Here is a 16,327-nt window from a genome sequence, read left to right as displayed (position 1 = left end):
CAGATCAACATGATGGCCTCTCGTCTCAACACGAAACTCCAGCAGTATTGTTCCAGGTAAAGAGACCCACAGGCGGTGGCGGTAGACACTCTGGTGACTCCGTGAGCCTATCAGGGGGTGCACATGTTTCCACCTCTTCCATTGATCCCAAGGATTCTCAAAAGAATAAAAAAGGTAAAGGTTTCAAGCAATTTTCATTGCTACGGATAGGCCAAGAAGGGCTTGGTATGTGGACCTACTGGAGATGCTCCTGAAGGATCCGTGGCCTCTACCTCTTCGGGAGGACCTTCTGCAACAAGGGCCTTTCATCTATCAAGACTTACCGCAGCTACGTTTGACGGCATGTTTAAACATTACCAACGGATTTGGAGAAAATATATTGCTTGGTGTGAACTCAGGAAATTCCCTGCAGAGGAATTTCGCCTGGGACGTTTTCTGCTCTTTCTGCAGTCAGGTGTGGAAGTGGGCTTACGCCTGGACTCCTTAAAAGCCCAGATTTCGGCCTTGCCCATTTTCTTCCACAAACAATTAGCTTCTCTCCCTGAGGTTCAGACGTTCTTAAAAGGGGTTCTACACATTCAACCGCCCTTTGTGCCTCCCACGGTACCTTGGGATCGCAACGTGGTGTTGCAATTCCTGCAATCTGAATGGTTTGAACCTTTACAGGACGTTGACGTCAAGTTTCTTACATGTAAGACCGTCACACTGTTGGCCTTGGTTTCTGCAAGCCGTGTGTCGGAACTGGGGGCGTTGTCTCACAAGAGCTCCTATTTGTTTTTTCATGAGGATCGAGCTGAACTCAGAACTCGAAGGTGGTGTCTGCGTTTCATATCAACCAACCTATTGTGGTTCCGGTGGTTACAGACACCTCTACTACTTCAAATTCCTTGGATGTTGTGAGGGCTTTGAAGATCTATGTGAAAAGGACAGCTCGTCACAGAAAATCAGACTCGCTGTTTGTTCTCTATGATCTCAATAAAATTAGGTGTCCTGCTTCAAAGACAATTGCACACTGGATCAGGGTTATTATCCAGCATGCTTACTCTACGGCAGGTTTGCCGGTTCCTAACTCTGTTCATGCCCACTCTACTCGGTCGGCGGGTTCTTCCTGGGCGACTGCCCAGGGTGTGTCTGCTTTACAGCCCTGCCAAGCAGCTACTTGGTCAGGTTCGTACACGTTTGCTAAGTTACACTAGTTCAATACTTTGGCCTCTGAGGACCTTCAGTTTGGTCAATCCGTTCTGCAGGATCCTCAGCACTCTCCCATCCGGTTTGGGAGCTTTGGTACATCTCCATGGTACTAATGTGGACCCCAGTATCCTCTAGGACATAAGAGAAAATAGGATTTAAATTACCTACTGGTAAATCCTTTTCTCGTAGTCCGTAGAGGATACTGGGCGCCCGCCTGCCCAGTGCTTTGTGTTTTCCTGCGCTGTTTCTTACGTTAAGTATTGTTATTGGTTCAGCCGTTGCTGTTCAAGTTTGGTTAGCATGGCTTTCCTCGTTTGGTGTGTGCTGGTTCGAATCTCACCACTGTTCTGTTAAATCCTTCTCTCATGGTATGGCCGTCTCCCAGGCACAGTTTCTAAACTGAGTCTGGTAGGAGGGGCATAGAGGGAGGACCCAGGCCACACTATTAATTTCTTAAAGTGCCCAAGGCTCCTAGTGGACCCATCTATACCCCATGGTACTAATGTGGACCCCAGTATCCTCTACAGACTACGAGAAAAGGATTTACCGGTAGGTAATTAAAATCCTATTTTGCTACATATCACTTGATATTTGTCTAAGGTTGAGCTAAGCAAGTGATCTCTTAGGACTATATTGCTAATCACCTTATTCTTTTATGCTCCGTCAAGTCTCCTTCGCTGACCAGCATAGCAGACAACAATCGCAATGTGGAGTTTGCAGACTTTGACTGATTGTTCTTCATACCCAGCAGCCAGCGCACCAGTAACTTTATGGCCTGCACCTAAAGAATCAAACACTTATGTTACAGAGGATATTTCATGAATGAGGAATATCAAAGTGCCCTATTTAATAGTAATTTAACTAAATAGAAAAACATCGGCGCAGGTTACAGTTTTTTCATGTAATAGCATACGTTTCATACAAGGAAAATGATCTAGTGGTTGTTCAAGTACGATTTTTACACTTACCATTAAACTCTGTCTATGAATTCCATGGGGGAGACTGGGTATACAAGGTGGCACGAGGAAACTTGGCTCTTCAAATATAAATTGCCACTGATCATGCTCCTAACCCTTTACACCCTCATTGGTCAACAGAATCTCAGTTTTTAATATAACAAAGCTCAAGAACTTTGGTAGAGTATAATGCAGGGGAGAAGATAATATGACAATGTAGTGTTGAACAAAGCACAAAACAGATCTAACAACTAAACAAACCAACCAACATAAAAGCACGAGGGAGCGTACCCAGTGTCCCCCATGGAATACAGAGAAAAGGTGTATTGGTAATTGCAGAAATCCTGTTTCCACTTGCATTTCATATATTGGAAACTCAGTCGCTGGAGACGTTGAGAATGTGTTCAAGGGAGAGAAGCACTTTCCCCCAAAGTATCTATCACTGGATGTAAAAATGTCACATCTGTAGAGTTTTGTGAATGTGTATCAGTGAAGTCAATGAAGCAGTTTTGTATAGCTGCAGCAGAAGCCCAAAGCCTTGCAACCCAGGCTCCAATATTCTCAGGTACAGGTGTACCTACTTTGGTAACATGAGGAATTACAGTTGCAATCAAGCAAGAAAACCGTTTAAAGGACCTTATTCAGTAAGGATTGCAGTTTCTGCTAAAAAGCAGTTGCTGCGATCAAATAGTTGCTTCCCCGAAATAGAGAAAAAAAACGCCCACTGCAGAAATAGCGAATGCATCGCAATATGCCAAAACCATTCGCAATTACTGGATCATTGAAGACTTCTCCTATCTGCGCCAGGCAAGGTCATCCACAATTCTTGTGACACAAGAGGCTGGAAGTGGTCATCTCTGACATCAGAGGCCCTCCTTAAAAACGCATGGACACACCTGCGTTTTTTCAGGCACACCCAGAAAACAGCAGGATTCCGCCAGCTTCCTGTCAAACAGCGGCTGCATTGCAATCACGATCTGTATGCAATTTCTGTTGCCATTTTTCCTTGCGCATGCGCAATGTGAACGCCGCACATGAGCTGCAACTGCGGACAACGATTTTCTAGCAGACACTTAACCTGCGTCAATAGCTGCTTCTCTCAAATAAGTAGCGGATTCATAAATATGCTCCACTAATACAATGAAATCAGATATTGGCTTACCAGATCTCTTACATTTTCCAAGTACTCTATTTATCAATAGGCTACAATGAGAGGTCTGTGAAATGTCTCTGCTGCATTTTAACAATAGCCTCCACTAAGAAAAGGAATTGAATATTTGGTTTCCGATGGCTAACGATGCAATGGTGAGTATCCAATGTTTCCTCACCATCACAGGTTTAATTTCCGATGTTCTACCGATGAATTGGGTGGTGAGCAGGCAAGCAAGCCCGACTGATTGGCTCCCGCACCTAAGCCCATATGGACCTTCAGATAAATCCACCTGTATTTAAAAGGGTTCATTTCTCAGCATACCATACTCTCGACACAAATCCTCAACCTCCGGTACTACATAACACATTTGCTCCTGCATACTAAACCTTGCAATTCTAACCATATGGAACTAGTTGTAATAGTCAGTTTAAACCACTGCAACTAAGCAAATCTATATAGTGTGGGCCGTTTAATAGTCTGCTATTTTGTAGGTGAGGGGTCAGCCAGACACCTTCACTCCACATTTTACAACATACCAAATATTACTGCATCAACTGAATGCAATTGCACCACTACAACAAATAATCATCGTGCTATTTAACAAGGCACACACAAAATGTTATGGTTTAAAGGTAATTTCAGATATTAGATTAACTATTACCTAAAATTAATGGAAACCCAATAACCACATATTTACCAGAATCCCACCTATGAGTGAAATTAAGACACCTTCTACAAAAACAAGATCTACACTACTCTGGTTATACTTTACACAATGCAATGTAATATAGATCTACACAATATTGTATATACTACTGTTTACAGTACAGAGCTGCAGAAAGGGTCGCATACACGCATCCATACTTTTGAAAGAACTTCAGGAGAAACTTCATCATCTGAGGACCAGAGTTTCCCATTCTTTTCACCATTGGTCTATATATGGGAGAAAGGAGGAGACAGAAAATAAAAATAGTTCTTTAGTACTAATACTTTAACTGTTAAAACATTCAACCAAAAATGTTTATGAGGTGACTCACCCGGTCGTTCATTAGTAGATCTTTCACAATGAAATTTGCCACAACTGATTTCATCGGAGATGCAAACTGATCAGGTGCTAACATGGAAATGTGACCTAGCGACACAAGAGGTGTGACTAACTGTTCTGGTACATCTGCATTAAGACTTCGGCTGAGAGGCTGAAATAAGAACAGATACTTAAACCTTTTGTCATTTGACAAGTGAGTCACACATGGCAACAATAAAAATTGTGAAATTTTGGCTTATATATTCATTTCTTAAATCCTTTGGGGAACACTGGAACTTTGGTTACAGAGGCTCAGCCAGGAGTTTATGCTGATTTTTTTTTTTTTTTAAGTGATTAAAGTCTAACATGACTTCCCATCTATATCCCCTAACCTGCCAGCAAGTCCGTTATTTTTCTAACCAAGCCTCCAAGGGCATAAACAAAAAGGAGAGTAAAAACGGTCCTCCGATACCTTTGTGATGGTAAAGAGAATTAGAGCATAACAGCGCAGGAGCCAACTGACCGTCACTTTCTGAGAAAAGGATTCAACTCAAGTACAGTTTTCTCTCACATCCTATTGTGGGACACAGGAAGCTCAGAGACCTCCCAAGGCTGGTCCATCAAGTGGGAACTCAGAAATAACTGTCAAAACTAACCTCACTGGATCCTCTAGTGCACAGGTTCTCAAACTCGGTCCTCAGGACCCCACACGGTTCATGTTTTGCAGGTTACCTGTAGATTTTTAAAATATGACAGTTGGTGATACACAGTGCAGCTGCTGGGTGACATGGAAAACGTGAACCGTGTGGGGTCCTGAGGACAGAGTTTGAGAACCACTGCTCTAGTGGATGAAAGAGAAAATATTGCATCTACAAAACTTAGTAAACTGAGGATCTGGTGACAACTCAACTCAGATGCTCTGTACTCACTTATTAAGTAAAATGTGCCCTAGCATGGTCAGGAACAGAAATCTATAATCTAGGCCTGTCAACTTCCCAGAGTGATGCATCTAGCAAATGTTTACTTTGATTTATGAAAACCAGTCTTGCAGACATCATGAATGACCAAAAGAGCAGTTTTCCAAAACTAATGGCTCTACCTATACAAATCCTCAGAGGATGACCAATACATGAGGATCTCCCTTTTTCAAAGTCTGCTCTTGTGTCAAAGTTGATATCAAGTCAGTGTCCTGTTTAAGTGGAACTTGACTAGAATGATAGGTGAAAAAGTGTTCTCAGAACAGCCATGTTCTCGCTCTCTCTATCAATATCTATATATATCTATATCTATATATCTACACATAGAGAGTACCGGCTCTCCCATAAGCACTATGCAGCTGAGCGCCGGGTGCCTGTGCAGTAAGACGTATGTACATGCAGAGGATGGCACAGCACTCCAAGGCGGCTTTGAAAATAATCACTCAGTTAGCAGGGATACAGCAACGTTTCAATGTATTAACATTTTCCTCAGGCTTGACAAATACAAAGACAGTACTTACATATATAGCAGACTCTCACCAGGTGCAGGACGCCGTCCTTCCGGATACGGGACAAACACCCGCCCAGCAGCGTGAACGTCAAAGATGACGTCATCCATGTGCTCCCCATCACCATGGTAACCAAATGCACTGCAATTGGACACAGTTTAGCTACAAGAATAAACAATGATTGTCCAATATAACTGATCATGGACCATATATAAGACCAATATGAATGAATAAATACATAATTAGTATAATATAGAAATATCTCCAAACTACAGCAAAAAATCTTATTTATCTAAAATAACAGAGTTAGATATTCATTTAAACCTCGTGGAGCCACAGTGTCCAATCTCTGGATCCACTGGGCTTCCCTCTGTAGCAATTTTAACCCTCGATTACCACCTCTTAATGAAGGTGGGATATGATCGATCATTCTGTATCTGACCGTGGTTAACGGATGGCGTGCAATACTAAAGTGGCGTGCGACAGGCTGCTCACTTTTACCCGTATTTATGGCTGCCTTAATAGCTGACCTATGGGCTGCCATACGTTCCTTAAATGTTCTTTCGGTTTTACCGATATATGACAGCCCACAGGGGCATATCAATTGGTACACCACATACCTGGACCCACACGTGAGTCTATGTTGGATGTGGTAGGTTTTACCTGTATGTGGGTGTTGGAATTTGTCACCTGGTATTAGAAACTGGCATGTCGTACAAGTACATCTATAACATCCCTTTCTCATGCCATAAAAAATGGATTGGGGCCTCGGATCATATATATCTGTTCTGACTAAAATGTCATGTAAATTTCTTGTTCTTTTATAACAGGGCATGATTCTAGAATCAGACAACTTCAAATCGGGATCTGACTGTATAATATCCCAATGTTTTTTTACTGAAGATTTAATGGTTTCACTTACTGCATTGAATTCCTGTACCCAAGGGATACAAGACTCAGATGCTGAATTATTCTGGGGATATAGAAGTTGGTGTCTGTCCAATGCCAAGGCCTTAGTTTTAGCTGCCTTGAGCATTGTAGGATGGTAGCCCCGATTTTTAAATTTATCAGACATGTGGTCAATTTGCTCCTCTGCTTTTGCTGGATCAGAGGTAATGCGCTTGGCCCTTGACATGACATTTTAGTCAGAACAGATATATATGATCCGAGGCCCCAATCCATTTTTTATGGCATGAGAAAGGGATGTTATAGATGTACTTGTACGACATGCCAGTTTCTAATACCAGGTGACAAATTCCAACACCCACATACAGGTAAAACCTACCACATCCAACATAGACTCACGTGTGGGTCCAGGTATGTGGTGTACCAATTGATATGCCCCTGTGGGCTGTCATATATCGGTAAAACCGAAAGAACATTTAAGGAACGTATGGCAGCCCATAGGTCAGCTATTAAGGCAGCCATAAATACGGGTAAAAGTGAGCAGCCTGTCGCACGCCACTTTAGTATTGCACGCCATCCGTTAACCACGGTCAGATACAGAATGATCGATCATATCCCACCTTCATTAAGAGGTGGTAATCGAGGGTTAAAATTGCTACAGAGGGAAGCCCAGTGGATCCAGAGATTGGACACTGTGGCTCCACGAGGTTTAAATGAATATCTAACTCTCAGTTATTTTAGATAAATAAGATTTTTTGCTGTAGTTTGGAGATATTTCTATATTATACTAATTATGTATTTATTCATTCATATTGGTCTTATATATGGTCCATGATCAGTTATATTGGACAATCATTGTTTATTCTTGTAGCTAAACTGTGTCCAATTGCAGTGCATTTGGTTACCATGGTGATGGGGAGCACATGGATGACGTCATCTTTGACGTTCACGCCGCTGGGCGGGTGTTTGTCCCGTATCCGGAAGGACGGCGTCCTGCACCTGGTGAGAGTCTGCTATATATGTAAGTACTGTCTTTGTATTTGTCAAGCCTGAGGAAAATGTTAATACATTGAAACGTTGCTGTATCCCTGCTAACTGAGTGATTATTTTCAAAGCCGCCTTGGAGTGCTGTGCCATCCTCTGCATGTATCTCTATATCTCTATATATATATATATATATATATATATCTATATATACACATACACACACACCCACACACATATATAAATATATATATATATATATACACCCACACACACACACATATATATATATATATATATATATATATATATACATACATATATATATATACACACACACACACACACACACACAGGTTGGGTATCCCATATCCAAATATACCAAAATACGGAATATTCCGAAATACAGAATTTTTCGAGTGAGACTGAAACAGTGAAACCTTTTTGTTTCCCGATTGCTCAATGTACACAAACTTTGTTTAATATACAAAATTATTCAAAAAATTGTATTAAACGACCTTCAGGCTGTGTGTATAAGGTGTATATGAAACAAATGAATTATGTGTATGTACACAAACTGTTTAATGCACAAAATTATGAAAAATATTGGCTAAAGTTACCTTCAGGCTGTGCGTATAAGGTGTATATGAAACATAAGTACATTCTGTGCTTAGACTTGGGTCCCATTGCCATGATATCCGATTATGGTATGCAATTATTCCAAAACACGGAAAAAATCCGATATCCAAAACACTTCTGGTCCCAAGCATTTTTGATATGGGATAGCCAACATGCATGCATGTATGTATACACACACACACACACACACACACACATATATATATATTTCTCTGACGTCCTAGTGGATGCTGGGAACTCCGTAAGGACCATGGGGAATAGCGGCTCCGCAGGAGACTGGGCACAAAAAGTAAAAGCTTTAGACTAGCTGGTGTGCACTGGCTCCTCCCCCCATGACCCTCCTCCAAGCCTCAGTTAGATTTTTGTGCCCGAACGAGAAGGGTGCAAAGCTAGGTGGCTCTCCTGAGCTGCTTAGAAGTAAAAGTTTAAATAGGTTTTTTATTTTCAGTGAGTCCTGCTGGCAACAGGCTCACTGCATCGTGGGACTAAGGGGAGAAGAAGCGAACTCACCTGACTGCAGAGTGGATTGGGCTTCTTGGCTACTGGACATTAGCTCCAGAGGGACGATCACAGGTTCAGCCTGGATGGGTCCCGGAGCCGCGCCGCCGGCCCCCTTACAGAGCCAGAAGAGCGAAGAGGTCCGGAGAAAGCGGCGGCAGAAGACGTTCCTGTCTTCAAATAAGGTAGCGCACAGCACTGCAGCTGTGCGCCATTGCTCTCAGCACACTTCACACTCCGGTCACTGAGGGTGCAGGGCGCTGGGGGGGAGCGCCCTGAGACGCAATAAAAACGATATAAAAACCTTATATGGCTAAAAAAAAATGCATCACATATAGCTCCTGGGCTATATGGATGCATTTATCCCCTGCCAGTTTCCTGAAAAAAGCGGGAGAAAAGGCCGCCGTGAAGGGGGCGGAGCCTTTCTCCTCAGCACACAAGCGCCATTTTCTTTCACAGCTCCGCTGGAAGGACGGCTCCCTGACTCTCCCCTGCAGTCCTGCACTACAGAAACAGGGTAAAACAGAGAGGGGGGCACTATTGGCAGCTAATATATAAATACAGCAGCTATAACAGGGAGTAACACTTATATAAGGTTATCCCTGTATATATATATATATATATAGCGCTCTGGTGTGTGCTGGCAAACTCTCCCTCTGTCTCCCCAAAGGGCTAGTGGGGTCCTGTCCTCTATCAGAGCATTCCCTGTGTGTGTGCTGGGTGTCGGTACGATTGTGTCGACATGTATGAGGAGGAAAATGATGTGGAAGCAGAGCAATTGCCTGTGTTAGTGATGTCACCCCCTAGGGAGTCGACACCTGACTGGATGGTAGTAATTAAAGAATTACGTGACAATGTCAGCACTTTGCAAAAAACTGTTGACATGAGACAGCCGACAAATCAATTAGTGCCTGTTCAGGCGTCTCAGACACCGTCAGGGGCGCTAAAACGCCCGTTACCTCAGATGGTCGACACAGACCCTGACACGGATACTGAATCCAGTGTCGACGGTGACGAGACAAACGTAATGTCCAGTAGGGCCACACGTTACATGATCACGGCAATGAAGGAGGCATTACACATTTCTGACACTACAAGTACCACAAAAAAGGGTATTATGTGGGGTGTGAAAAAACTACCAGTGGTTTTTTCCTGAGTCAGATGAATTAAATGAGGTGTGTGATAAAGCGTGGGTTTCCCCCGATAAAAAACTGCTGATTTCTAATAAATTATTGGCACTATACCCTTTCCCGCCAGAGGTTAGGGCACGTTGGGAAACACCCCCTACGGTAGATAAGGCGCTCACACGCTTATCAAAACAAGTGGCGTTACCGTCTCCTGATACGGCCGCTCTCAAGGAACCAGCTGATAGAAGGCTGGAAAATATCTTAAAAGGTATATACACACATACCGGTGTTATACTGCGACCAGCGATCGCCTCAGCCTGGATGTGCAGCGCTGGAGTGGCTTGGTCGGATTCCCTGACTGAAAATATTGATACCCTGGATAGGGACAGTATATTATTAACTATAGAGCATTTAAAGGATGCATTACTATATATGCGAGATGCACAGAGGGATATTTGCACCCTGGCATCTAGAGTAAGTGCGATGTCCATTTCTGCCAGAAGAACGTTATGGACGCGACAGTGGTCAGGTGATGCGGATTCCAAACGACATATGGAAGTATTGCCGTATAAAGGGGAGGAGTTATTTGGGGTCGGTCTATCGGACCTGGTGGCCACGGCAACGGCTGGAAAATCCACCTTTTTACCCCAGGTCACCTCTCAGCAGAAAAAGACACCGTCTTTTCAAACCCAGTCCTTTCGTCCCTATAAGGGCAAGAGGGAAAAAGGCCGCTCATTCCTGCCCCGGGGCAGAGGAAGGGGAAAAAGACTGCACCATGCAGCCTCTTCCCAAGAGCAGAAGCCCTCCCCCGCTTCTGCCAAGTCCTCAGCATGACGCTGGGGCTCTGCAAGCAGACTCGGGCACGGTGGGGGGCCGTCTCAAGAATTTCAGCGCGCAGTGGGCTCACTCGCAAGTGGACCCCTGGATCCTGCAGGTAGTATCACAGGGGTACAAATTGGAATTCGAGACGTCTACCCCTCGCCGGTTCCTGAAGTCTGCTCTACCAACGTCTCCCTCCGACAGGGAGGCAGTATTGGAAGCTATTCACAAGCTGTATTCCCAGCAGGTGATAATCAAGGTACCCCTCCTACAACAGGGAAAGGGGTATTATTCCACGCTGTTTGTGGTACCGAAGCCGGACGGCTCGGTGAGACCAATTTTAAATCTAAAATCTTTGAACACTTACATAAAAAGGTTCAAATTCAAGATGGAGTCACTCAGAGCAGTGATAGCGAACCTGGAAGAAGGGGACTATATGGTATCTCTAGACATCAAGGATGCTTATCTCCATGTCCCAATCTACCCTTCTCACCAAGGGTACCTCAGGTTTGTGATACAAAACTGTCATTATCAGTTTCAGACGCTGCCGTTTGGATTGTCCACGGCACCACGGGTCTTTACCAAGGTAATGGCCGAAATGATGATTCTTCTTCGAAGAAAAGGCGTATTAATTATCCCTTACTTGGACGATCTCCTGATAAGGGCAAGGTCCAGGGAACAGTTAGAGGTCGGAGTAGCACTATCTCAGGTAGTGCTACGTCAGCACGGGTGGATTCTAAATATCCCAAAATCACAGCTGATTCCAACAACACGTCTACTGTTCCTAGGGATGATTCTGGACACAGTCCAGAAAAAGGTGTTTCTCCCGGAGGAGAAGGCCAGGGAGTTATCCGAGCTAGTCAGGAACCTCCTAAAACCAGGACAAGTGTCAGTGCATCAGTGCACGAGAGTCCTGGGAAAAATGGTGGCTTCTTACGAAGCGATTCCATTCGGAAGATTCCATGCAAGAACTTTTCAGTGGGATCTGCTGGACAAATGGTCCGGATCGCATCTTCAGATGCATCAGCGGATAACCCTATCTCCAAGGACAAGGGTATCTCTCCTGTGGTGGTTACAGAAGGCTCATCTTCTCGAGGGCCGCAGATTCGGCATTCAGGATTGGATGCTGGTAACCACGGATGCCAGCCCAGTCACACAGGGAAGAAATTTCCAGGGCTTGTGGTCAAGCATGGAAACGTCTCTTCACATAAATATCCTAGAGCTAAGGGCCATTTACAATGCCCTAAGTCAAGCAAGGCCTCTGCTTCAGGGTCAACCGGTATTGATCCAGTCGGACAAAATCACGGCTGTCGCCCACGTAAACAGACAGGGCGGCACAAGAAGCAGGAGGGCAATGGCAGAAGCTGCAAGGATTCTCCGCTAGGCGGAAAATCATGTGATAGCACTGTCAGCAGTGTTCATTCCGGGGGTGGACAACTGGGAAGCAGACTTCCTCAGCAGACACGACCTCCACCCGGGGGAGTGGGGACTTCATCCAGAAGTCTTCCAAGTGATTGTAAACCGTTGGGAAAAACCAAAGGTGGACATGATGGCGTCCCGTCTCAACAAGAAACTGGACAGATATTGCGCCAGGTCAAGGGATCCTCAGGCAATAGCGGTGGACGCTCTGGTAACTCTGTGGGTGTTCCAGTCGGTATATGTGTTCCCTCCTCTTCCTCTCATACCAAAAGTACTGAGAATCATAAGAAGGAGAGGAGTAAGAACGATACTCGTGGCTCCGGATTGGCCAAGAAGAACTTGGTACCCGGAACTGCAAGAGATGCTCACGGAGGACCCGTGGCCTCTACCTCTAAGGAAGGACCTGCTCCAGCAGGGACCTTGTCTGTTCCAAGACTTACCGCGGCTGCGTTTGACGGCATGGCGGTTGAACGCCGGATCCTGAAGGAAAAAGGCATTCCAGATGAAGTCATCCCTACCCTGATCAAGGCCAGGAAGGATGTAACTGCAAAACATTATCATCGCATTTGGCGAAAATATGTTGCGTGGTGTGAGGCCAAGAAGGCCCCTACGGAGGAATTTCAACTGGGTCGTTTCCTACATTTCCTGCAAGCAGGATTGTCTATGGGCCTAAAATTAGGATCCATTAAGGTTCAAATTTCGGCCCTGTCGATCTTCTTCCAGAAAGAACTGGCTTCACTGCCTGAAGTTCAGACGTTTGTCAAAGGGGTACTGCATATACAGCCTCCTTTTGTGCCCCCAGTGGCACCTTGGGATCTCAATGTAGTTTTAGGGTTCCTAAAATCACATTGGTTTGAACCACTTGCCACAGTGGATTTGAAATATCTCACATGGAAAGTGGTAATGCTGTTGGCCCTGGCTTCAGCCAGGCGCGTATCAGAATTGGCGGCTTTATCCTATAAAAGCCCTTACCTGATATTTCATTCGGATAGGGCGGAATTGAGGACTCGTCCTCAATTTCTCCCTAAGGTGGTTTCAGCGTTTCACATGAATCAACCTATTGTGGTACCTGTGGCTACTAGGGACTTGGAGGACTCCAAGTTGCTGGACGTAGTCAGGGCCCTGAAAATATATGTTTCCAGGACGGCTGGAGTCAGAAAATCTGACTCGCTGTTTATACTGTATGCACCCAACAAGCTGGGTGCTCCTGCTTCTAAGCAGACGATTGCTCGTTGGATTTGTAGTACAATTCAACTTGCACATTCTGTGGCAGGCCTGCCACAGCCAAAACCTGTTAAAGCCCATTCCACAAGGAAGGTGGGCTCATCTTGGGCGGCTGCCCGAGGGGTCTCGGCTTTACAACTTTGCCGAGCAGCTACTTGGTCAGGGGCAAACACGTTTGCTAAATTCTACAAATTTGATACCCTGGCTGAGGAGGACCTGGAGTTCTCTCATTCGGTGCTGCAGAGTCATCCGCACTCTCCCGCCCGTTTGGGAGCTTTGGTATAATCCCCATGGTCCTTACGGAGTTCCCAGCATCCACTAGGACGTCAGAGAAAATAATAATTTACTTACCGATAATTCTATTTCTCATAGTCCGTAGTGGATGCTGGGCGCCCATCCCAAGTGCGGATTGTCTGCAATACTTGTATATAGTTATTGTTACAAACAAATCGGGTTGTTTATTGTTGGAAGCCATCTTTTCAGAGGCTCCTACGGTTATCATACTGTTAACTGGGTTCAGATCACGAGTTGTACGGTGTGATTGGTGTGGCTGGTATGAGTCTTACCCGGGATTCAAGATCCTTCCTTATTATGTACGCTCGTCCGGGCACAGTATCTTAACTGAGGCTTGGAGGAGGGTCATGGGGGGAGGAGCCAGTGCACACCAGCTAGTCTAAAGCTTTTACTTTTTGTGCCCAGTCTCCTGCGGAGCCGCTATTCCCCATGGTCCTTACGGAGTTCCCAGCATCCACTACGGACTATGAGAAATAGAATTATCGGTAAGTAAATTCTTAATATATATATATATATATATATATATATATATATATATATATTACAGATAGAAAAGGATTCTCGTGGGAGCCAATATGCCTTTTGTATAACAATAATTAAAAGTTTTTATTGTACAGAAACAAACGATATTTATCCTAGGCGTTCGTTATTGACACAACCTTCTAAAAATTCAAATAAAACAATATTACAATCTTATACATAAATTACAGTTGGATGTGAGGATTTTACAGTCAGGTGATCACAGTCAGAACTTGAAATGGATGCATCTCCAACCAGATGCTTGTGATAAGGACTTTATTAACCAGATGTTGCAAAAACCCAACCAGATGTTGCAAAAATCCAACGCGTTTCGTCTGTTAGGACTTCATCAGGGTTTTGGAATCAGTTCTTATAGTAGGAGTGATTACCATTGGTTAGAAAGGTTTAGAATATCCAATGATTACATCCAATCACATATTCAATTCGATAAATATAATATCTAGATAGACTTCAAAAAAATATATATAAATTTGGTTGAAATTAGATGTAGTTGGGATTCAGTGAGGTTGCACTTGTTCCTGTGAAAAAGGAATAGTATCGTTCAGGATTTGAAATTTTCCTAAGTCCTCTGTTTGGTGACATGTATAAACAGAGGTAGACTATAAGGTTCCACCACTCTTGATTGATAATAGGGAACGTAACATCATCTAATTTCAACCAAATTTATATATATTTTTTTGAAGTCTATCTAGATATTATATTTATCGAATTGAATATGTGATTGGATGTAATCATTGGATATTCTAAACCTTTCTAACCAATGGTAATCACTCCTACTATAAGAACTGATTCCAAACCCCTGATGAAGTCCTAACGGACGAAACGCGTTGGATTTTTGCAACATCTGGTTGGGTTTTTGCAACATCTAGTTAATAAAGTCCTTATCACAAGCATCTGGTTGGAGATGCATCCATTTCAAGTTCTGACTGATCACCTGACTGTAAAATCCTCACATCCAACTGTAATTTATGTATAAGATTGTAATATTGTTTTTGAGGATTTTTAGAAGGTTGTGTCAATAACGAACGCCTAGGATAAATATCGTTTATTTCTGTACAATAAAAACTTTTAATTATTGTTATACAAAAGGCATATTGGCTCCCACGAGAATCCTTTTCTATCTGTAATCTACTTTTAATACCTTATCTGACAGAGGGTCTTATCTGACAGAGGGTATTTCTTGGTGGTCTGAGACTAGAGGTATAGCGCAAGATATTATGGTTGATTTTTTTTTTTTTATATATATATATATATATATATATATATATATATATATATATATATATATATATATATATATATATATATATATATATATTATTGTGATGGGGTAAGCTTATCGGCGCTTAACCGCGATACCAAACTGTACTAGAGTGCAGACCAGGATATTATGAATGAGCAATCAGATGGTCTCCTTATTTAGACACTCCCTTTAATATATTCGGGCGTCAGCTACACCTTAAAGAGAGAAGCATTGGTAAAGTGCTTCATGTACAGTGTAAAAGAAAAAGAGGATAAGGTGATTTTAAGCGACCAATGGTGTCTTAGAACTTAGAGGAGACTTAAATTAAAAATGATAAAAATTTAATAAAATATAATCAGCAACAATACAAAAGTAAATAAAAACAATGGCCCTATGCAAAGAGCCTAAAAAATGAATAAGAAATCAATGGAACTACATATAAAAATATAAAAGTTAGTATAAAATTGATAGTACAAACTTATATAAGACAGGAGGAAAATTGTCCTAACAGTAAAAAATTGGAAATAAGATCAGCATAAAAAATGTATAAATAAGGTTCTTGGCTTTTGAGAAGGTATGTATCATAACACCCAACGCGTTTCATCCTATCTGGACTTCATCAAGGGGTGATAGGTAATTGGGACAGCTCATCTATACAGGTATATATCCCAATTAAAAGGGATCCCACTATAGCAGAGGTTATCAAACGCGGTCCTCAAGGCACCCAACGGTCCAGGTTTTAAGTTTATCCATGCTTGGCCACAGGTGACTCAATCAGCACCTCAATTTGATTTAATCATCTGTGTTGAACAATGTATACACCT

The 16,327-nt window shown here is 43.1% G+C and overlaps 1 protein-coding gene across 4 annotated transcripts in view; it reads right to left on the bottom strand.

The window, feature by feature from the left end:
* PDS5A (PDS5 cohesin associated factor A) overlaps positions 1-16,327 on the bottom strand; it is a 351,976-nt gene that overhangs the window by 46,349 nt on the left and 289,300 nt on the right. For all 4 annotated transcript variants that reach the window (XM_063921117.1, XM_063921126.1, XM_063921146.1 and 1 more), the window contains exons 21-23: positions 4,338-4,496; positions 4,165-4,233; positions 1,836-1,972 (exon numbers count right to left, since the gene is read on the bottom strand). In XM_063921117.1, coding sequence (XP_063777187.1) covers positions 1,836-1,972; positions 4,165-4,233; positions 4,338-4,496 — 365 coding nt within the window. The remainder of the gene's footprint in view (positions 1-1,835; positions 1,973-4,164; positions 4,234-4,337; positions 4,497-16,327) is intronic.

Source organism: Pseudophryne corroboree, chromosome 1, assembly GCF_028390025.1.
Source record: "Pseudophryne corroboree isolate aPseCor3 chromosome 1, aPseCor3.hap2, whole genome shotgun sequence".
NCBI classification, from domain to species: Eukaryota; Metazoa; Chordata; class Amphibia; order Anura; family Myobatrachidae; genus Pseudophryne; species Pseudophryne corroboree.
Note: the sequence above shows the minus strand (reverse complement) of the source record. Positions and strands in the feature narration are given on the sequence as shown.